Source organism: Cordyceps javanica, chromosome 2 (assembly GCF_051103115.1).
Source record: "Cordyceps javanica chromosome 2, complete sequence".
In the NCBI taxonomy this organism is placed as follows: domain Eukaryota; kingdom Fungi; phylum Ascomycota; class Sordariomycetes; order Hypocreales; family Cordycipitaceae; genus Cordyceps; species Cordyceps javanica.
Window position 1 is genome coordinate 923,937 of NC_139296.1, and position 23,363 is coordinate 947,299.

At 54.8% G+C, this 23,363-nt stretch overlaps 5 protein-coding genes across 5 annotated transcripts; all 5 read left to right on the forward strand.

The window, feature by feature from the left end:
• Positions 1-1,613: 1,613 nt before the first annotated feature.
• On the forward strand, positions 1,614-4,448 carry V2A60_002786 (ribonucleotide-diphosphate reductase subunit RNR1; the record flags this gene model as incomplete). The annotated part of the gene is made up of 3 exons (XM_083254132.1): positions 1,614-1,632; positions 1,692-1,849; positions 1,914-4,448. 3 exons carry the CDS (start codon positions 1,614-1,616, stop codon positions 4,446-4,448), a joined length of 2,712 nt encoding a protein of 903 aa, XP_083110258.1.
• A 7,148-nt stretch (positions 4,449-11,596) lies between these two features.
• Positions 11,597-12,505, forward strand: V2A60_002787 (CFEM domain-containing protein; the record flags this gene model as incomplete). Its single annotated transcript, XM_083254133.1, has 2 exons — positions 11,597-11,674; positions 11,735-12,505. 2 exons carry the CDS (start codon positions 11,597-11,599, stop codon positions 12,503-12,505), a joined length of 849 nt encoding a protein of 282 aa, XP_083110259.1.
• A 954-nt stretch (positions 12,506-13,459) lies between these two features.
• Positions 13,460-14,684, forward strand: V2A60_002788 (alpha/beta hydrolase; the record flags this gene model as incomplete). Its single annotated transcript, XM_083254134.1, has 3 exons — positions 13,460-13,624; positions 13,738-13,909; positions 14,008-14,684. 3 exons carry the CDS (start codon positions 13,460-13,462, stop codon positions 14,682-14,684), a joined length of 1,014 nt encoding a protein of 337 aa, XP_083110260.1.
• Positions 14,685-15,533: 849 nt separating this feature from the next.
• Positions 15,534-16,894, forward strand: V2A60_002789 (RmlC-like cupin domain-containing protein; the record flags this gene model as incomplete). The annotated part of the gene is made up of 2 exons (XM_083254135.1): positions 15,534-15,964; positions 16,147-16,894. The coding sequence occupies 2 exons, from the start codon at positions 15,534-15,536 to the stop codon at positions 16,892-16,894; spliced, it is 1,179 nt and encodes a 392-aa protein (XP_083110261.1).
• A 4,598-nt stretch (positions 16,895-21,492) lies between these two features.
• On the forward strand, positions 21,493-23,177 carry V2A60_002790 (amidase; the record flags this gene model as incomplete). The annotated part of the gene is made up of 2 exons (XM_083254136.1): positions 21,493-21,772; positions 21,928-23,177. 2 exons carry the CDS (start codon positions 21,493-21,495, stop codon positions 23,175-23,177), a joined length of 1,530 nt encoding a protein of 509 aa, XP_083110262.1.
• Between the last annotated feature and the right edge of the window lie 186 nt (positions 23,178-23,363).

Genomic DNA, 23,363 nt, shown 5'->3' on the forward strand with positions numbered 1-23,363 from the left:
CCAGGGCAATCTATGTTGTGATGGTAGTTGACGTCCTAGTGAATGTCACGCCGACACAGTTGTACATGTATGTCAACGAATGGCAAATTAAAAAGTCTCCGAGGGCTAGTCGCGGCTAGCATGGATTCAATCATACGCAGCCGGGGTCGCTTACTAGGCTACACGACGGAGTAGTGATGAACGGGGTCCATGTTGTTGGATGAGATTGAATCGACATCTGAATGGGGGCGAGCGCAGAGTACAGCGATCGTCTGATGCTATCGGACTCCGACCGTGACCGAGCTTGGACCGGAAATCACAGCGTTGCACATTCGATAGATGCCAATCCTGCAACAGGACGGCGCCGTGTTTCATTGGAGCAGCTCGGAATCCTTTGCGAGTCGTCCCGGAGGAGCACATTCCTTGCGTGGCTGCGTGAAGCGAGTACGGTACAGCACAGCCCGAATTCACGGCCAGTCTGCGTCAAGTGGCGGGGAGATTGTACATGACCCCTTGTACTGCACACTCTTCCCTTGATTGCCAAGAGTGTACGTGCTATTACTTACCAGTAGCCAGCCTCTTTGTTCCATGGGCGGGCTATTAATGAGATGGAAGTGGCACGTGATTCCGCGTCACAGTGCGAAACGCGGTCGCGTATCCAGCCACTGTTGATAACGGTGGAAACAGTGGTAAGAAAGAAACGTCATAAGGGGACCAAAAATGGGAAAATAATAATCATAATTGGGAGGAGCAAATAGAGGAATCATAAAGTAAATCCAACATGTCGGCCTAAAAGGATACAGCCTGTAGTCAATTGGCCTTGGTAAGCTTGGTAAGTAAGTACTAATAAATCCCAAGAAGCAAACTGCCCCATCATGTCAAGTACTCCGTACTCCGTACTGAGCCCCTCATCAATTACCACCCATAGCTCGGGGGCCTCCACCGATGGCAGTAACCAACACTATTAACACCGTCGGGATTAGCCCAGGTACAAGCGCCCCCAGCGTCCCATTGCTCGCATTCCCTTCGATCCCCTTCGGTCGCCGTCGCCGTTAAAGTGCATCGACCAGTTCACGTGACTGCGCGCCACACTGCAAAGCGCGCGTGGCCAGCCACTTTAAGTGCTTGCGTCGAGACAGGATAATGCGTGAACATTCACCAAAAGACACTCTAAAAGGGTAGATATTATATTCATTTGAAAGGCAAAAATAGACGAACATATCTCTGCTGATTATTCATATATATTTCTCAACGTCGTCATTGCTCTGCCGCTGCGGCGCCCGAACCATCTTGAACGGTCTCCTCAACCCTGGTCTCAGGTCCGCCCGTTTTTTAATGGATTCCTAGGCTTTGTCATTGTTGTCGCGCTAACTTTTGGCGTCGCGTAGCGAAAACACGCGACCGAGCATAAGAAGCCCGTTTTACCACCCCTCTCTACGCGTCTTCTTCACTCTTCCCATCTTCAGCATCTGCTTCTGCATCACACCAAGGCCTCGACCTGCAACGGCTCTTCACCCCACGACAGCTGTGTGTATCCTGGTTGATACCTGCAGCATTGAGAGTAGTCAACTCTTTCTTCGCCACGCCTTTTCAGCCCGCAGTCGTCGCTTCGACGACGCCATCACGTCGCCGTCATGTACGTGAAGAAGAGAGGTAAGTCGCGATGCAATCATCCACTCTCGGGATGCAGCTTCTAATGCCCCCCCCTCTAGATGGACGCCAGGAGCGTGTCCAGTTCGACAAGATCACTGCTCGTGTCTCGAGACTGTGTTACGGCCTCGACACTGAACATGTCGACCCCGTCGCCATCACCCAGAAGGTCATCTCTGGTGTCTACGGTGGTGTGACCACCATTCAGCTTGACGATCTCGTAAGTGCTCAATCCATTGCCAATGCCACTACCCATCCTGGTTGCTAATCGCACTTCACGACAGGCTGCCGAGACTGCCGCCTACATGACCGTCACCCACCCTGACTACGCTATCCTCGCGGCCCGCATCGCCGTCTCCAACCTCCACAAGCAGACCAAGAAGCAATGGTCTTCTGTCATCAGCGATCTGTATCACTACATTAACCCCAAGAACGACCGTGCGTCTCCCATGATTGCCAAGTCGACATACGAGTGTGTCATGAGACACAAGGAGGAGCTCGATTCCGCCATCGTCTACGACCGCGATTTCAACTACCAATACTTTGGTTTCAAGACCCTGGAGCGCTCATACCTCCTCAAGCTCAATGGTAAGATTGTTGAGCGTCCTCAGCACATGATTATGCGTGTTGCTGTCGGAATCTGGGGCGACAACATTGAGCGTGTGGTTCAAACCTATAACCTCATGTCGAGCAAGTTCTTCACCCACGCCTCGCCCACTCTCTTCAACGCTGGTACGCCCCAGGCCCAGCTGTCATCCTGCTTCCTGGTCGACATGAAGGATGACTCCATCGAGGGCATCTATGATACTCTCAAATCTTGCGCCATGATCTCCAAGATGGCAGGTGGTATCGGCCTCAACGTTCACCGCATTCGTGCCACCGGCTCCTACATTGCTGGCACCAATGGTACTTCTAACGGCGTCATTCCTATGCTTCGTGTCTTCAACAATACTGCCAGATACGTTGACCAGGGAGGTAACAAACGCCCCGGTGCTTTTGCCATCTACCTCGAGCCCTGGCACGCTGATGTCTTCGAGTTCCTCGACCTGCGCAAGAACCATGGCAAGGAAGAGGTTCGTGCCCGTGATCTATTCCTCGCTCTCTGGATCCCCGATCTGTTCATGAAGCGTGTCGAGAAGAATGGTGACTGGACTCTGATGTGCCCTAACGAGTGCCCTGGCCTTGCCGACTGCTACGGCGAGGAGTTTGAGGCTCTCTACGAAAAGTACGAGAGCCAGGGCAAGGGTCGCAAGACCATCAAGGCCCAGAAGCTCTGGTATTCCATACTGGAAGCTCAGACCGAGACCGGCAACCCCTTCATGCTCTACAAGGACCACTGCAACCGCAAGAGCAACCAGAAGAACCTTGGTACTATCCGCAGCTCTAACCTCTGCACTGAGATTATCGAATACTGCGCTCCTGACGAGACCGCTGTTTGCAACCTGGCTTCCCTGGCCCTCCCTGCCTACGTTGACTACACCCAGGGTGTCTATGACTTCAAGAAGCTGCACGAAGTTACCATGGTTGTCGTGCGCAACCTGAACCGCATCATCGACGTTAACCACTACCCCATCCCCGAGGCTCGCAACAGCAACATGCGTCACCGCCCTATCGGTGTCGGTGTCCAAGGTCTTGCTGATGCCTTCCTCGCTCTGCGTATGCCATTTGAATCCCCCGAGGCTCGTGAACTCAACAAGCAAATCTTCGAGACCATCTACCACGCCGCCCTCACTGCCTCCATGGAGATTGCCAAGGAGGAGGGACCTTATGAGTCGTTCAAGGGCTCACCGACCTCCGAGGGCATCCTTCAGTTCGACATGTGGAACGTCAAACCCTCTGACCTCTGGGAGTGGGACGAGCTCCGCGAGCAGGTCAAGAAGCATGGTGTTCGCAACTCTCTTCTGGTGGCCCCCATGCCCACTGCCAGTACCTCGCAGATTCTTGGCAACAACGAATGCTTCGAGCCCTACACATCCAACATCTACCAGCGCCGTGTCCTCGCTGGTGAGTTCCAGGTTGTCAACCCTTGGCTGCTTAAGGATCTCGTCGACATGGGCCTGTGGTCTGACGCGATGAAGAACCGCATCATTGCCGAAAATGGTTCCATTCAAAACATCCCCAACATCCCTGCCGATGTGAAGGCTCTGTACAAGACTGTCTGGGAGATTTCCCAGCGCCAGGTTGTCCAGATGGCTGCTGACCGTGGTGCTTTCATTGACCAGTCCCAGTCACTCAACATCCACATGCGCGACCCAACCATGGGCAAGATTACCAGCATGCACTTTGCCGGCTGGAAACTTGGTCTTAAGACTGGCATGTACTACCTGCGCACGCAGGCTGCTGCCGCTCCTATTCAGTTCACTGTTGATCAAGAAGCTCTGAAGCTGGTTGATGCCGCTACTGCCCGTGAACGCCTGCCCAAGAAGCGTGCCCCTCCTGCCGGCACCAGCTACATGTCGTCAGCGTCTCCCATGGCCAGAGCGTCTGTCACCCCCAAGGACGCTGGCAACTCTGTCAGCTCCAACGGCATGCCTACCCCCAGCACCACCCCTCCCCCTATCATTGCCGGCAGCCGCCCTCTGTCATCCCTCCAGAAGCCGAACACGATGAAGGCGGATGTTGAGGATGGCGATAGCCCCAAGGTCCTCGCCACTGAGCCCTCTCAGCAAGTTGACGAGGAGCTTGTCGAGGGCAAGCGCTCCAGCAATCAGGATGAGGACGGCGATGACAACCAGGACCGCGAGCGCGACATTTACTCGGAGGCCGTTGTTGCATGCAGCATCGAGAACCCCGAGTCTTGCGTCATGTGCAGCGGTTAGAGCATGATGCGCCATCATATTAGACACGAGTGTATGACTGTAATTCCAATCGGCTTGGAAGCAGACGAAATAGGCATGTTGCGAGTATTATTTTTTGGTTTTTGTTCATTGCAAAGCATGAGAAAAATGGACCAGGTATTCATGGAGGGTAATTCAGCAGCTTTCGGTCATGGGTTTTATTTCATTGGTGTGTTTTCTGTTTGTTCATTGTTGTTTTGTCTTGCACGGATGGTTGTGATATCTTGGTGTTTCCCCCCCCTTTTTGGCTCATTATGGATTGGGATGTTGATTATCTTGTCCTAGTGTGCGAATGTATCTAGTTTTGTGCTCTATCTCGTTAATGTCCACTACGAATGCATAATTCAATGTCCGCCGCTTGAGATTGTGATTGCTGCAGATGGCTGCATGTCTCGCAAGGTGGGGTAAGCAAAACAGTTGACAGTCTGCCAAGGATCCGGGTCAACCTTGAGACGGGGTGATGATCTCACCGCTGATGCACAACTCGACATACTTGCTTGATCGTCTCTCCCCAATGGTTTTATTTCTTTTCTTTTGCAAGTCATAGCCCCCACTGTGGCGAGAAGACAGGCCTGTTGAGCAAGAACTGTGCCCAGCGGTGATCGGATGATTCAACACTGCAGCCACTTGAGTCCCCCCCCCTCTCCCGATGTGCCGACGGATCCAAGCGACAAAAAGCTGAGCTGCATGGGGTTGGGACACAATGTGGCGTCACTGGGGAGACAAACAGGGAAAAATGAAAGGCTGGGGGTTGCAAGCTTTCTGTATCCGACAAGGTGACCCCCCCCAAAAGAAAGCCGACTAAGTAAGTATAGAGGAGTTGCTGCAGGCTGCAGGCTGCAAGCTGCATACAGCAGCTCAGCCATGAGTGCCGTGGTGGGTTGGATGCCAATGCTAAGGCAGCATCATGTATGCGGTGGGTTGATTGCGTCTTGTTGCATTTACAAATAAGTATGTCACTAAATTGTATCCGGCCGAAAAAAAAAGGAAAAAAAAAAAAGCCTACCGACCATCTGTTGCGTCACAGACAATTGAGTTTGTCTTTGCTTTTCCAAGGCGATTGACTTTTTTTTTTTTTCATGCTCTTCTTAGCTCGCCTTTTTGGGTTACTTTTTTCTGCTGCCAAAACTACTCGGTAATGACGAAGTTGTACGGATTATACTTACATATTCCTCCTTTGGATACTTACAACGGCGGAAGTCAAAGGCAACGCAAACCATATCAACGGCACAACGTACAGCTTAGACTGGACGTAGAGGGCAATGACGGCGAGCTACATGTCGTTTTCGTCGAGAACAGCCCGAGACCAGAGACTGAGAATGTCTCACGGCCCATTCAGTGACTGAATGGGAGCCGCCTTCTACCAGCGCAAAAGTCTAAAATTTGGGACCGTTTTTCAACCCTGTTTAGTTGAACGAAATGTATCAGAAACGAGATGATAGCAGAGTTGTCATCTTAGAGCCATCAAGTCAGTGAAAGCACATACGAGGGTGGGCAGCGTCGACTTTTGCTTCCTAAGCGTTCCTGTCTTACTACGTAAGAACATACTGACTGTCTCTTCGATTGACTCTGCGTGCATGTCTCGCGAGACCTCGGTTCTTCCAATAGCTGCCGGCTCAGACAAGCGCATGGTATTTCCACTGTTGACACTAGTTATCTACGCTACGGAGTCGGGCCTTGGTCCGAAGGGTCCAGCAGGTGAAGGAGTCACGTAAAGCATCGCTTCATAGCAGGACATGGTTTCGTGTAGCCAGGTGTCGAGGCCGACCTTGGCAACACGGCTGTATTGATCTTGTACCTCTTTGTACAGCCGTCTCACTCATCAATACTTAGCAGTGCCCTCCACAGATAGACCCGCTCTTGGGCTCAAAGAGCAGGAAATTTCCGCTCTGGAAAACCTTGCCAAGCAAATTGAGCCATGGGGGGCTGTGGGTATGAGAAGAGTTGAAGAGGTCTTCCCAAAGCGCTCAGTCAACATCGCTAATAGGCTTAGTTTGGTCAGCTACTTACTGGTAGCAACGCTTGTGGCCCAAAAGTAGACTGCAGTCGGCTCCTAGCGGCCAACCAGACCAGGGTTGTTGTGGCTGGGGACGAATTTAGCTGCAGATCGGACGGCGTTGGGGATACCAGATGCTGGAGGAGTGTGGCTGTCTTGTTAGCTGTCGGGGCACAGATATTCACCACTTTGTTGTTTGGACCATAGCAATCTAAGCCAAGACAATTAAGCAGATACGATGAGAGGTCGGTCGATGGCTTCAAAAGCTGCAGTGCGGCCGTTGCAAAAATGCCAATGGCACTGTGTTCACTAGTACCTGTCCATGCACCCAGCGGATGATTGTTGTGGGCCAGTCGGGAGCGCGGCTTCTGTGGCGCTCTGGCCACGCCGAGATTTGCATGGGGATCAAAGACATCTGCTAGTGGTCGGCTGATTTGATTGCTCATAAGTATCAGCGGTGAGATACCGACAAACGAAATCCGTACAGAGTGTGCAAGTAGATGAGTGAATTTCGGCCGACCAGCCGCGTGGAGACGCTCCATGGGTTAGCATGGTGACGTCCTTGTGCAAAATCTACGGCTGCGACAGTCTTATCGTTGGGGATCTCGACGGCAACGTCGCATTTGAACAGTCTTTGTTTGACCAGGCGGGAAGCCATTGCCGGGTTACCTGGCGCACATTGGATGGTACCGAGCGCGGTGACGTCGAGGATTTATGTGGCGTGAGCGCTGGCCAGGGGTGGGATGTGGGTTGATCGAAAGGATCCAGATATTTGCTGCGCTCACCGAAGGAGGCTGCCTTTACGTTGTTCCCGGCATTGATGTGGGCGGCGCTCTCAAAGCTGCTTGGCTGCGTGTGCGATGGATGATGCGGTTGTGGACCGGCACAACTGGGGGCCCAGCTGAACAGGGGAGCGGACGCGGGAGGGGCATCCGAGGAAAGCAGTTGGCGTTCAACTCCCAACCACAAACGCCGTCGCCAGGCCATTCGCCAAGCAGCTCTCGGCCAGCGCGAAATGACAAAGCTTGAGGCCCTTTCCACACTGGACGGCTGGAGCGTGTGTATGCTCTGCAATTGGACTCTTGGAAAAGTCAGGGTGCTTGGAGCGAGATTTGCACAATGTAAACGGCCTCAGGAGCAGTAAGACAGACAGGGGATGCCAGGTAGACAGCTCGCAGGCTTGCAGATTGGGGCCATTGGCATCGATTGTGTGCTGCAGACTTTTCCTCGATGGATACTAGATGGACGTGTCGATTGAAGCTTGGGTTGCCGTGCGTGGTCGGGAACAGGCCTGAGTTGGCAGATGATGGGGGTGGGAAGCTCTCATGAAGCTTTCCGTGGGCTAGACGTCCAGCTTGTTCACTGTGGCGCAGGCCGACTGTAGTGGTGAGTCCAGTGCCTCCACCTTTGGTCCTAAGAAGCTGTCGGAAAGCCTCTAGAGAGCTTGCTTCAGAAGGGCAGACGGACTACAGCAGCTGGAGGCCGCCACTGAAATGGAGACCGGCCTGCGCCACACCATCCATCACCTTGGCCGGACGCAGTAACGCCTACTTAGCTTGTCTGTGTTTGCGACGAAACCTGATTCTAGTCACAGTGCAATGCGATTGTTATCGTGTCGAGCATGTGAATTCCAGACAATTGGCGGCGCGCTGACCTGGACTCCCCCGTCGAGCCAAGAACGCGTCCCTTTGTGTGGAAATTTAGACTTTGAGCCCACCCAGCACAGTGGCCCAAGCTGTAGATTAGGTGTTTCAAGGGAGCAATGCAAATAAAGTAGCCCTATCCGATCTTTACTTTGTCTCCGGAGCTATGGGAGTCCGACCCCTCCCTTTCTATTAAGAAGAAAAATGTCTGATGGGGATTTGCGCATTCTGATGGGAGTGCATCGAAGCTGTTTTGCACCGAAAAAAGCTGCATCTGGCAAAGGAAGCCCGAGTTTTGGCTGATGCGATGGGTCCCCGCTGGCACTGCAGATCGTCATAATAAACCATCGGATATATCATCAGCACATCACACGCATCACACACTGGTGTTTTAATCTAATTTCCATCGAAACACGTCTGCGGGGCGTCTGGTAGCGCTGTGATACGCCGTACGAGTAAGATACCAAGAAAGCCTGGAATGAGGTCGTGTACTCAGTACGGAGTAGTTCGCTTGGGCTTGGCGCGACACAAGTTTGAGAGAGTTTGGTCGCAGGTGCGGATTGTGTATTTACCAGTACGCGAATTTTCCAGAAGCAAGGTCTCTTTAACATTTTGCACGGGCTTGACAGCCCTATAATACTGCACTGTGTTATCATGCCTCGACTAAAACTGTCCGAAGCAGATGGCCCTGCAATTTGGTAATGCACCATATAAATTACTCCGTATTCATATGTATATAGGGCTAGGCAAACCGGTAGGTCTCTCCAGAACCAGCCAGCAACATCGGGGAGCGCCTATCTCTTGCAGCTGATGCGACAGAGGTCGATCGGGATGACCTGTAGCATTGAAGATACCGTCTCAAACGGAATTGCTGCGCAGCTAGACCTGCGACAAGGCGTCGGTCACATTGAGCCGCGACACCCGGGTTTGCCCGAGGAACTTCTTTTTTATTCTGCGAATTGGCAAGGCAGGACGTAATGCGTAAGTATGGGATTAGCGAGGCAAAATTTGGCGTTGTTAGCACTGACATTGTGGCCCAAGACACAAGATGGGGGAGTGAGTACACGCGCTTGGCCAATTTTAGCATACCACTGAAGCTTTGTGACGCGGATTCCATAGAGGTATTTCCGACTATTTAATGCTAAAAAGGAAAACACTTCAAGATTGAGGTGCAAGGGATTCCCAAATGTAGCCTGAGGCGAGGGATGTTCCATGGCTGGCATCCAAGTTTGCGGGGTCCGAGACAAAGAGGAGCGCCACGGAGGGAGGATGTGGCTTGCTTGCGGTGCGAGGAAATTACCCTTGGGCATTTGCAGGCATTGTACGGAGTACGGAGTATCAAATACTAAGTAGGAGGGCGTGAAGAGCCTGTCAGACTTGCTGATGAAATTTACATTGATTACATATTCCAGAGATGTTGAGAGGCATACGGAGCACTCCTGTCGGTGTTGATATTATCAGTAGCTGCCTGGCGCTGGCCTGTTATATCGGGGAGGGGCTTGCGGTTGAGAGAAAAACAATCAAAAGTTTGGACCATGCAATTTAAACACAAGAACCACAAGTAATGATCAAGCAACAGGCTAGTGACTCCTGGGAAGAGCTGATTCGCGTGTGCGGCAAGGGGTGGTGCGATGGCAAGTTCCTCGTCATTTCGCTTCAGGTGCTTCGACTCCACTGGCGGACGGCACGACACTGGTAGAGCAGGGCCCGGTGGACATGCTACAGTGGAAGAGCGCCGCTAACAGCCCGCTAGAGACCAGCTTGGAGGATCCTTGGGCAGCCCATGAGGAGGTCGCAGCGCACCAGTCGGGTCGGTGTGCTGTGCATCAAACTGATTACATATGACCGTGCCAGAGAGGGGTGGAAAAAAAAAGAAAAAACAACCTTTTTTGCTATTTTCTGTATCTGTCCATTGATATTTCAGGGGTGGGTGCGGCTCGGAAGCTCGTCTGCCGTGTACTATAATCACAATATGATGGATTGCTGGTTTGCCGTCATACCTACGTATACGTATGCATCTCCGTGGCGAGATCCATGAGCCCGAGAGAGAGAAGAGCCTTGCTGGGCTGAGCTGTCCCGGTTTATCTTGCAGTGAGTGGCAATACCCTGCTGCTGTCGCTTTGCAACATGCAATTGAGTAAAATAAATAAATAAATAAATAAATAGCCGAAAAAAAAATAATAGATCTAGAGGGAGATAATGACGAGCCTGACCCCACCAGCCTCCCCTTTCCAAGCTTTCCCTTGCCTTTCAGCCACCCCTGTCCGCCTGTGTGGCTAGTAGTACCAGTAAGTGCTGAACTCGATTTTAGCGCGTCATAGGTACTCCAAGTAACTGTGGTCGGCCTCGCCAGACCGGCTCCGGTGGGTTTCCCCAGCCCAGCCAGCCAGCCATCCAGCCTACCCCGGCGCAGTCCCCCCCCCCCCCCACCATCCACCTGGGAGGGCTGCCACGCTGCCAGCAGCTGCGAAGGGCAAGAGGCAGGCCCGTCGCTGCACGTACCCGCTTGTAAAGCTACGTACCTGCGCATACCTACTCAGGTACCTGAGAGGCCCATCGCGTCGCCGCGTTCAGCGCTAGCATGCTGCTAGTCCAACTACCTTGCTCCGTACCTCCATAGACAGATAGGTTAGTAGACACCTGGAAGTAGGCGAGACAAGCAACAACATACCACCCCCTGCCCCCCTATCCCAGGCAAGCTAAGCTACCCATCGAGCCATCTACCCATCCCAGGGCCGGCCATCCAGCCCATCATGGCTCCTTGCCCTCCGTTTGCTCTGCTGCCCGCCCTTTCCCCAAGTTCCCTCTGGCCTGCCAGCTGCCAGGTCTGTCCAAAACATGCAAGCCCGCCAGCTGGCAGTCACTCATCGCTCATAACCCACATTTAGAGTTTATCCTCTCGGCCAATTGGCCGCGCCCCAGTTGCCGTTTGCCGTTTCCCAGACACGGTCTCTCACACTCTCTCGCCCTCTCTCGCTGCAGTACTAATAATTGCCCTCCTCCCACCCTCCCTCCAGCCTCTCTTCTTTCTCCTCCCTTCACGCTTCAACTGCCACCGGTTTTCTCTCTCAAGTGTTCCCTCTCAAGTTTTCTCCGCAACACCTCAGCCCTGTGCTTTGTCTCGTCGACTTCAACACTTCTAAACAGTATGTCTTGGCTAATATCTACTCCCTTATCCCTCTTACACACTGCTCGCCTGTTCCGCCACCGTCACTGGCACCAAATAAACACCCAGGCCCGAGCCTTCAATATAGCATTATCCTTCGAGACGATTAGCCGATGAACTCCGTGCAAGGTTTCTTGGTGAGACTTTGCACGCAATCGATATTCAATCGCTCTCCGTTCGACGAGATCCCCTCGACTTGCCTTCCCGCCATTTCTTTTCACAACATCTTCCACAAACATTCAGACGCGCTTGAGCATTTGCTGACTATCCCGCCTCTGAATCAGATACATCGTCTCACAATTGTTTCACTCCCAACTCCATCAAAATGAAGTCTGTTTTCGCTCTCAGCGCTCTGGCCGCCATTGCCACCGCCCAGGATGTCTCCAGCCTGGCCCAGTGCGGTGTAAGTGCACGATGATGTCCCTGTCACCAACCGGGCAACACCTCTAACAATCCGACTTAGCAAACCTGCGCCAACAACATGCTGGCTGCCGGCAAGGCCCAGGAGCTCGGCTGCGCTGCCAATGACCTGAAGTGCCTCTGCGGCAACGTCAACTTCGGCTACGGTCTCCGTGACTGCTCTGCCGCCATTTGCCCCAGCGAGGACGCCGCCAAGGTTGTTGCCTACGGTATCGCTGCCTGCCAGGGTGCTGGCGTTAGCATCAACCCTGGCTCCGGCTCCGGCTCCGGCTCCGGCTCCGAGTCTGGTTCTGGCTCTGCCTCTAGCTCCGCCACTGGCACTGGCTCTGGCTCCGGTAACGGTTCTGGCGCCTCGTCTACCGGCTCCGGCTCCGGCTCCGAGCCCACTACTACCTCTGGCTCTGGCTCTGGTGTTGGAGGTGGCTCTGGCTCCGGCTCTGGCTCCGAGTCTGCTACCGGCACTGGCTCCGGCTCCGGCTCTGAGTCTGCCACTGGCACTGGCTCCGAGTCTGGCAACGGCTCTGGTGCCTCTTCCACTGGCTCTGGCGAGGCCACCACCACCGGAACGGGTGCTGGCTCCGAGTCCACCTCGGGCTCTGGCGAGGCCTCGTCTACTGGCTCCGGCTCCGGCTCTGAGACCACTCAGGCCCCTAGCTCTTCGGAGGGCTCTGGCAACGGCAACGGCGAGGCTTCCTCCACTGGCAACGGCTCTGGTGCTAGCTCCACCACCGGCTCCAAGAACTACGCTCCTCAGGCCACCGCCCAGGTCGGCGTTGTCGCCGCCGCCGCCGGTATCGCCGCCTTCTTCCTGTAAAGGAGTTGAGCCCTTATCTGCAATTTTTTTCTTCTTCATGATGCACATGTTTGTCACATAATACCCCGCCTGATGTGTCGACTCGAGGGGTCGCCAGGGTGTCGCATTTGAGCTGGAAGAACCTACACGGGCAAATCTATGCAAAAACGTGCTACTCGGTTGTCGACTCACGACTAGATGCTAGGCAGGCTCCACGAGGGTCGATATGATTTAGTGATCTTGTTCTTGTTCTAATGGTAACGACGGGGGAATGGACAAGTGGACTTATAATGTATGGTTTTTACGCCAGGAGTGTTTGAAAAGAATATAAACCTGATTGTTTGCCCCGCTTGGTCGTTGGACTCGTCTAGCGCCGCAGACATTAATAGATAATATTTGGTTTTACTATTATGGCTTTGCTTGCTTTCCACATTGTGACTCTGTAACTGCCTCTACGCAGCCACGCCTGCTTTACGTCGCCAGGGAGGTAGTTGTGCCGTCACCATCACGCTCAAAGTGACTGTATGGTTGCCTTTCTGAAAATGCCTACTCACAAACCAGCAGCTAATTGATGGCCACCGTGAGTGACACCTATGAGATTTGATGGGCCCAATGCATCATCAATGTTATTCATTGATAAATGCTGAGCTCAATCTACTATACGGACTCTAACATCTATAGCAATCGGCTGGTGCCTTTCCGACAAGGTACCAGCGCTACTCGCTGCAGGTCAATGTCGGCCGCATCACAGACACGAGTTCCAAATCATGTGCGCCACCTGACCGCAAAAGCCATTTTCAAGCAAGTGGTATCCTTTCGCAGAATCCACGCGATGGGCCAATGCCGCCATCTAGGCAGCACTGCTCCAACCTGCGGCTACGTTCCGGGTGCCAACCCCGCAACAGCCCCTCGTGCAGCAGCCGACTCTACAAAACCAACTCACACCAAACATCACCACAGCACTCGCGCGTCATCATGCTCGAAAAAATCACCAAAGTATATGCGAATCATGGCATTCCCATCAAGTGCGACATTTATACCGCCTCCGAGCCCGTGCCGGACGCGCCGGTTGCTCTCTTCTTCCACGCCGGCGCGCTGACGGGATGGGGCCGGGACTGTGTCCCGCCCTGGCTGGTACAGGTACGTCGGGAGAGGGCCAACGAGCTGGTCACGCTTCCCTACAGTGACCCCCCCTTGATCCGTGTTGGTGCTTGCTCGAAGCACTGTATTCTGACCTGCTTCATACGATATAGACTTGCTACAAGCAGAAATGGCCGCTCATGAGCGCAAGCTATCGGCTCATGCCGCAGACGGGCACCGATGGGCTGGCTGAAGACGTCACGGCCGCGTATGAATTTGCGCAGAACTGGGACTGTAGTAGCAGTGAAAAGAAGCGGCGCGTCATTGTTGTGGGCGCGAGTGCAGGTGCGTAGAATCCCGCGCGTGGTTTCGAGCCATGGAACCGACTATTGTGTGTCTGGGCCATAATTAACCTTGAAGGGAGCATTGGAGGCGGGAAACAGGATTCTTCCTCGCCTCGTTTCTCGGCCGTACCGCCAGCCCACCGCCGCTGGCGCTGCTGTCCATTGCGGGCATCAACTCGTTCACGCACCCGTTTTACGCCTCGTCGACGCTGGTGACGCCGGAGCCGACACCCGACGCCGACGTGGCGCCGGCCCTGGACCCGAGCGCGGCGCCGGTCGTGGGGCGGTCCATCCCCAACGGGCACGACGGGGCGGCCGACTTTTGCGTCGCGGCGCTGCGGGAGGACGGCAGCCGCGACCCGGACTTTTGCCCGCCGCCCGCCGAGCCGGACACGCGCAGCGACGAGGAGCGCCGGCTGTGGGACGCCCGCGCGCTCCTGTACCGGTACCTGATCCACCGGAACCGCTGGCCGGGCCTGACGGCGGCGCTGGACGGCGGGCGCGAGTGGACGACGTGGTCGGCGGCCCGCAGGGCGCGGTGGCCGCCGACCGTCGTCTTCCACGGGAGCGCCGACGCGGCGGTGCCGCTCGAGGTCAGCGAGCGGCTCCGGGACGTCATGGGCGCGGAGCGCGTGGCGCTCTTCGTGGCCGAGGGCCGGGATCACCTCTTTGAGAGGGCCCTGTTCCTCGAGGACGAGGAGCCGGGCATGGACGCGGTGCGGGACGCGGTGGCGAAGCTGGTCGAGGTTGTCAAGGCGGCAGAGGCGGCGGCTTGAACATGGGTGGGGAGAGTGGGTTGGTTGGTAAATGAGACAGGATAGGGCACAATGATGGCGCTTTTTGTGGCTTGTAGGATTCGAAGTGAGTCATGGAACTCGGCTCCCGGACAGGGTATCTGTTCCCGTTGTGTTTGTTGAGTGAGCTACGCTGCACTCGATGGATGGGATATGGGGTTGTCAAAAAGCTGTTGGCGTGATTATATGGATTTAGATGACCACCAACTTGCTAGCAAGCACTAATCGAGACTGAGTAGTCTGTTTACGCAACCATATTCTTGAACAAGGGCCCAAACTTTGCTTGATTGGTTTTTTTTGTTCTCAACTGCATGTCATGATCCGGGGTGTTGACAGGCAGAAAGCCGTCTAAGCATTTCCGTCCTATTTCCAGGACCGCATTTTCATCAGCAGACTAAAACCCCTGGCTCAGCCACTCATCATCCCAGAACAGCCCTAGTTCGATCTTTTCTGGGGGGGGGGGGGGGGGGCCAATTGGCAATTATTACAGACTGCTGATGTAAGGGCCATCTAAGCAAACATGACGAGCCTTGCAGAGTGGAACAGGGACTCGAGCCTGCCCCGGCCCTATCATAGTGGCGGTGTCTTGGGATGGTCACTAATAATTATGCAAGCATCGACAAGCGTATTGACAAAGCTCTCGTTTGATTTGTGTAGTCTTTTGCTTCCTCGCTGGGTTATTTCTTTTTTTATTTTTGGATCGTGGACGAAGCTTTTGGACTATAACTAAGCAGACCAGACACCTCTAAAGCGTTCGCAACCTTTCCATGACACAACTGCCCTTTTTGTCTATATAACCGCCATTGTAATTCCCAAGTCGCCGAAATTCTCATGTTTCGAAGCACACTCAACAACAACCACAACCACAACAACAACAAAAACAACAAGAACATCTTCACAGCAGTCGTCCTTGCTCTCCTGTCCGGTCTCGTCTACATTTGCATCACAGAACAGGCCGCCGCGACAGCCATTGCGTCCGCAAAGCTCTCTGCAGTCAAGCAGCTCCTCCTAGTCAACAAGGGCTCCTCCTCCTCCTCCGTATTGTCCACCACCTTTCAGGCATCGTCGTCCGCCGCCGCAATGACCGGCACCGCGCTCGCCGTCCCGCGCACCATCAAAAAGGCCTTTCTGGCCGTCGAGCAGTCCGAGGGCCAGGGCGCCCGCGTGCGCCGCTCCATCGGCACGCCGTCCCTCCGCAACTTTTCGCCCTTTTTGATGCTGGATCACTTTTCCGTCAAGCCCGGCGCCGGATTTCCCGATCAGTACGTTATTTTTTTCATTCATTTTTCCTTTCTCATTTTTTCTCCCCTCCCGGATTTCCTCTAGTCTTCTCTCTCTTTTCCCTTTCCCCTTCTCTCTCTCTTCCTTCCTATTCCCCCCCCTCCCTGGTCGGCCGGGTCTCCACTTTTAAAATATCCAAATAACTGACATGACCGAAAACCAGCCCTCACCGAGGTCAAGAGACCATCACGTACCTTCTCGAAGGCGCCGTCGATCATGAGGACTTCACCGGCGCAAGCGGCACCATCAATGCCGGAGATCTTCAGTTCATGACGGCGGGAAAGGGCATCCAGCACGCCGAGATGCCCCACCAAAACACTGACGGAAGCGCCAACGTCGGCCTTCAGCTCTGGGTCGATCTGCCCGAGAAGCTCAAGTACTGCGAGCCGCGCTACCGCGATCTCCGGGCCGCCGAGATCCCCCAGGTGGATGTGGATGGCGGAAAGGCCACCATCAAGGTCATCTCCGGCCAGAGCCACGGCGTCGACTCGGTCAAGGACCTCGCCTACACGCCCGTCTGGATCCTCGACGTGACGCTCCGCCCCGGCGCCAAGGTCGTGCAGCCGCTCCCGCAGGGCTGGAACGCCTTCTCGTACGTCCTCGAAGGCGACGTCATCTTTGGCAAGGAGGGCGAGGGCAACCGCTTGCCCGTCGGCCAGTACCACAACGCCGTGTTTAACCAGGAGGGCGACGCCGTCTACGTCGAAAACGACCCGGATGCCATCAAGGACGCCCGCCTCGTCATTGTCGCGGGCACACCGCTCGATCAGGAAGTCGTCCAGTACGGACCCTTTGTCCTCAACTCTCGAGAAGAGGTTGTCCAGGCCATCACCGACTTTCAGACACACTCCAACGGTTTTGAGCGCTCCGAGGGCTGGCAGTCCGAGATTGGCAAAAGCATGAGGTACTGATCAGCGGAATGTCTGCTGAGATGGACAGGGAGTAGCAAGATTGTGGTGGCTTGATTTTGGGATGCGGCGTTTTGCAAGATTTGAACGGGTCATATGCACCCGAGGGCCGAAAACCGGCGTCTGCTAGCAAGGATGGCCTTTTGTTAGATTTCTATATTGAATTTGATTTATATTCCAAAATGCGGGTTTTGTCGTATCGGATGACCATGTGTGAAACGGCCTGCCGATGTGGCCCGATGCAAGGCAGGCAGGCACTGCAGTCACGCAAACAAGCACGGCTAGAGGAAATGCCGCGGCCGGCCGGGTTGTTACAGGAGGGTCGTGAAGCAACTACCGACCTGACCACGCCACGCACCGTGAAGCATGCGGCCCAGGTCACATGGTAGTCTTGCATATATATGACTGTCCACGTAGCTGGGCTGTCTCTGGCTGCCGCTGCAACACCCTCTCCACGTCAGGCTTTCGGCCGTTGGGCTGGTCAGGTCATCCGGCATGAGGCGGCAAGAGAGAGAGAGAGGCGGAGGACTGCTGTATGCAGACGACGACGCGCGCGCCCAGGTCTTAATATGTATGCGATGCCTTGTTCGCATTGCAAGTCCCGCCTGCCGGGGACAAGGTCAAGCAAGTCCCATTGTGAGTCATTTGCATACCGCGACGTATAAAAAGCAAGACCTCCAGAGAGACGACAAGCTTTCTCAACACTGGTTTCTGTCACGCGGGACGCCGTTGGGAGAGATGCCCGAGGCTGAATGAGGTAACGAGGTGCATGCGTAGACCTAATAAACTTGCCATGACCGCCCGCATAATCGTGGCTGCATTTACTTCCTCCGTCCTCTGCCCTATCTGACACACACCGCCGCAAGCTCAAGAGAAAACGGGTTGATCTTTCTTCTTTCATTCTTTCGGGCAAGCTGCGTCCTGTCTTTGCGCGCGAGCCAGGACAGACAGGCAGAATAGGCCAAGGAATATTACCGTGATTTCCTTGTCAATTGGGCAACATGCATGCCTGGCATCGTAGCAAGGGAAAGGGGGGAGAAAAGAAAAAAAATAATAGAAAAATAGAAATAATCAAAAAAAAAATCGCCAATTCACGCCCGTTCTTTTTTAGAGTCGGAAAAGTTCCCCGTCTCCAGGGGAAAGGGATAGGGGGGAAGGGGGAAGGGACATTTCTGCATGCCCAGCCGACAAGGTGCATGCATGGTTTGCTCGTCCAGGTTTCGAACTGCAGAGCACAATGTCACGATGATGTATTGCTTGCGTAGTTGAGACTGAAAAGGAAAAAGAAAAAAGAAACACTCGCAATCTTTACCAATTTCAAGGATAGGTGCTGCGGGTGCAGCGTAGTCCGGGCACACTTATACGGCGCGCGGCGCTCTGCGACATTCATCCGTAGTACTGGCGGCGGAGCACAACGCCAAACTGGTCCCCCAACTGGGCAGCGAGAAATGTTGTTGTTCCAGCGCCACTTGATCATGGCAAAGCAAGGGTGTGTATATATGTATGTGTGTGTATATATGTGTGTGTGTGTGTGTGTGCAAGGACGAGTGGCTCCAAGTAGGTGATCCTCCCTTGTTTTTTTTTTCTTTTTTCTTTATTTGGCGTGCCCTTTCCTACTGAGTACCTATTTTATGGAATAGTAATCAGGCGTCGCCCGCAGACCGATGTAATTCGGATAACCCGACCGCCTGGACGAGGAGGCGGGATGCCAGGCACCGTACTTGGAGAAACCCTGCCAAAAAAAAAAGGCCGTATGATTACACCCGGTATAGTTACTACTACTCCGTACTAACATGAGGAATGCGCCCATCATCGCCTTGGTTTGGGGGGAAAGGGGGAAACACAGCCATAGCTTGGTTCGATTACGGCCGGGTTCGTCGCGTGTGCAATTTATTTGCTTTCTGGCGCCGACTTGAGGCAGGATTATGCGCTTCCAAAGCACTTTTATAAAAGTACACACACCGCTCTTGCGCCATTCAACTCGTCGGCGGTTTGGACGGCTGAGTGATCAATGGACCCCTCTGCCGGGTTTTGGTGGCTTACCGTGGTCGCGCTGGTTGGTTGCACATTTGCATGCATAATTTGCTTTTTATTTTTATTTTTCGTAAGCCCGGGCAACATGGGTTGCATGTAAATCGACCTTGGTCTTCTCTGGAATCTCACCCTTTTTTTTTCTTTTTGTAATACTGATATTAGTTTGGTCCATATAATCCTGTACGTCGTGAGTGAAACCAGTCTATACCTTGTTTCCGATTTCCTGGGCCCTGAGCCGCTCTGCATGCTTTGCGTTTGACCCAGCTCATGTGCGTACATTGAAAAAAAAAAGCCTAGTCTCGTAAACAAACTTGACTTGCTGATTCATTCGTCCCAGTGAATCAGGGCACAAGGGGAGTCATGTCTTGGGGGACCTCTGTGCAGATGGTGACGGGACTCAATTGCTCTACCCTTCCTGCGCGCCTTGCCTTGCCTTGCCTTGAGTCTCTTTTTTTTTTTTTGCCAGGAGAAAAGACGTCTCGCCCAAGGCTCGAGCACATGTTCATGCAGCCGCAATCCTCCTTTGTGCCCGAATACTGCCATGGTCTGGCCGCTTGTCCATTTGAAAGTTTCCATGGCGGAAGAAACCGCATGCAGTCAGTCAGTCGTACGCTGACGTGTTGTGTACATGTATATATAGTACATGTATATATCGTGTTGAGAGTATCACCGCCTACTTACTGGCCACAACATGCGGCCATCGTCACTGTGCTTTGCCTTGACAACAAGGCCCCCCCTCCACCCCCCGGGCCCTGCCCACCACTTTATCCACAATATCCAGGGCTGGGGGTGGTGGGCACTGGGCAATAGACGAAGCCTGGAGCCTATTGCCAGACCAGATAGTTACCGATAATCCGGATACAAAGTGCCCAACGGACCACCCCATCCCCCCTGTCAGCCCAGGACAAGAACAAACCACATCGGCAGTTTTAGCTCACTTAACCCCCGCTGATTGGACGATACCATCCGTGGTCCCCCCCCTGCTTGGGATGTGCAAAAAAGCTTGGGTCAGTCAGTGCCGGCGAATGAGGACGGGAGCTGCAAGGCCCGGGCAGCAAAAGGGTAGAGACAGAAGGAAGTACCAGTAGCTACCAGTAAGAAATGCCACGCCACCCATGTCTCGCGCAGTATAAACAAACTACTGGTACATAGGCGAAAGAGAAAGATGCCCAAAGCTCGCCCCGGTTTTTGAGACATGGCAAGTACCAAGAAGCGCCAGAGTTGTCAAGCCGATAAAAAAAATTTGATACCTTGCTTGCCTTGGCCTTGCTTCTGCATGTAGGTCCGGCTTTCCATGTCTTTCTGGCTTCGGGACCCCTTTTGTATTTTTTTTTTCTCGGCTGCGCCTCATAATCCTTGCCCGCCAGCCCATGCCATTCGTTTTCTGACGTCGTCTCTCTTTTGATCTGCCCAGGCCCAAGCGCACCTCCCATGCAACGCGCCAGCCAACCCGTGTTCTTGGGAAACCGCAAGTACAAGAAACCCTTGGCGGTCCCTGTTTTTTTATATAAATACGAAAGGGTACTAGTATCCTCGAGAGTCCCGGCCGACAAGAAGGTTTCGATGGGCTGATCCGAGTCCAAAAGTCGACAAGGAAGCATACGAACCACCATCCATTGACGAGGAGCCTCCCCGCCCCCTCCCTCCCCCCATTCCCGTCACATCAAAGACAGTCCCGGATATCTGGGAGAGCAAGAAAACACCACCAAGACGTCTTTTTTTGTCTGGAAAATACGAAAAACTTACATCTTTGCGGGGACAATCGGCCGCTCCCGCCGTGGGTGTGTTGTACCCGCTCTCAGCCATCCACTTTGACCAACACAATCTCGGAGAAGCCCTGGACGGGCCTATAGTCGACGCCGTGTTGAGACTAGCATCTCCGAAGTTGAACGGGCTGTTTATGAGGATTCTCACTTGGGACATACAATACCTATCCCACTGGGATCGAACGAGCTAGTCAGTCCGTCACGCCACCCCCCCCTCCCCTTTCGGCTCTCTTCCGCTTTGTCTACACCCTTCCCCTCCTCTCTGCTCTTCCTCCTTCTTGGCCGCTCCTCCGAAAGGGCCAAGCTCGTACAAACCAATCATCCATCCATCCCGTTTCTTCCCCCTGCCGGCGAATAGGATAGAGAGAGAAAGGTGGTTGCTTTTAGCGCACGCGCAGTGGGGAAGTTGTTCTCGGGACATAAAAAGCTAAAGAGACGGTCGGTAAGGTAGGTATCTCAGCGCGGCGCCCTTTTTTTCTCTTTAGTTTAAGCGTTGGTTGCCACTTTCGCTTCCCACTACTCTCTCTCTTTCCCTTCTAGCTTCTCCCCTTTCTGATATCAAGTCTGCGTGTTCTAATTACAAGGTTGTTCTTCGAAAGAAAATCAAAATCGGAGCTGCTATAGCCGGACCCTGTCTATATTATTCTTTTTCTTATCGCCGCGACTTGATTCAAGTTGCATGCCGAAAAGGTTCACAGGTGCTTCAGATATCCCCACTCATATCACGCGCGGTTATTGTTGACCTGGCCGTTGACAAAAGACTCAGTTTCCCCAAGATTTCCAGTGAATCTGCTAAAAGAAATGGGCGCCGCACAGGCTCCATCCGTGGCCGAGGACGTTCATCTTCTGACGGCGGCCGAGGTGTTGGGCTACATCCGCGCCGGTGAGCTCACCGTCGAGCAGTATGCGCAGGCGCTGCTGGATCGTATTGCCGAGCGCGACTCGCAGGTCCGGGCGTGGGCCTACCTCGACCGCAACCATGTCCTCGAGCAGGCCCGAACTCTCGACGCCGTGCCCTTTGAACAGCGCGGTCCTCTTCACGGGATGCCTATTGGCGTCAAGGATGTCATCTACACCAAAGGTAAGATAGAGGGACGGCCCGGCCCGGTTTAATCTTCTGTCCCCGGGAAACCTCCCAATGTCGGGGGACGGGTTACGCCACAAGACAGACGGACAAACACACACAAACAGGAAACTCGCATGGTAGCTAACCCCGGCCCAACCAAATCTTTCCAGATATGCCGACGCAATTCAACTCGGGCGCGTACAAGGGGGACTTTCCCAAGGTAGACGCCGCGCCGATCAAGCTTCTCCGTGCGGCCGGCGCGCTGCTGCTCGGCAAAACGACGACGACCGAGTTCGCGGCGACCGGGGAGGGCCCGGCCACGCGCAACCCGCACGACCTGTCGCGGACGCCGGGTGGGTCGTCGTCCGGGTCCGGGGCGTCGGTGGGGGACTTTCAGGTGCCGGTGGCGCTGGGTACGCAGACGGGCGGCTCCGTGATCCGGCCGGCGTGCTTCAACGGGACGTACGGCTTCAAGCCGACGTGGGGCCGCATCTCGCGCGAGGGGCTCAAGTTCTTCTCGGTGACGTACGACACGCTGGGCTTCTTCGCGCGCGGCGTCGACGACCTCGTGCTGCTGGCCGACGCCTTTGGCCTGCACGACGACGCGTCGCTGCCGGCGGCGCCGACGACGCCCCCGGCGCGGCTGTCCCGGCAGTCGCTCGACGGATCGGTCGACGGGCTGCGGCTGGCCGTGGTGCGGACCCTCATGTGGCCGCACGCGGGCGCCGGCACGCGCGCCGCCATGGACCGGGCCGCGGCGCTGCTCCGCGCCCGCGGCGCCGTCGTCGACGACGTCGACCTGCCGCCCGACTTTGACCGGCTGCCCGCCTGGTACGACGTGGTGCTGGCGCACGAGGGCGGCGCCGCCTTCCTGCCCGAGTACCGCGCCAACCGCGCTCACCTCGGCGCGCTGCTGGTCGGGTACGCCGAGACGTCGGGCGGCCACTCGCACCGCGCCTACCTCGAGGCGCTCGACGGCATCGCCGCCCTGCGGCCCCGCGCCGACGCCCTCTTTTCCGGCTACGACGCCGTCCTCACCCCCAGCGCCCCCGACGAGGCGCCCCTCGGCGCCACCACCGGCAGCTACCTCTTCTGCAAGATGTGGTCCGCCCTCCACGTCCCCGTCCTCAACATGCCCGGCTTCCAGGGCGCCCACGGCATGCCCATCGGCCTCTCCCTGCTCGCCCCGCGCTACAGGGACGCCCAGCTGCTCGCCGTCGCCGCGCCCGTCGGCGCCCTCTTCGAGGCCGAGGGCGGCTGGACGCGGCGCGTCCATAACAAGGCGAGCTCGACGGCGGCAGCGGCGGTGGCTCCCCCCCTGCCGATAACGACGACAACAATGAGTGAACGTTTTGACCTGCCGACGAGTAATTACGGTGGCGTGCACGGCGCCAGCCACAACAACGGTACGATTTCGTGAATACAACAAACGCATTCTCTTTTCCTTTCTTTTCTCTCTTCCCCTTTCTTCTTCTTCTCAAAACAGCACTTTACTAGCACACAGTAGACTGATGCAGAATCGTGGTCAGCAGTTGGCAGGATCAAGCCTCGGTTATAGTTGCAAGAGGTAAAAGACAAAACATACAGCAACAGCACTAATCACACA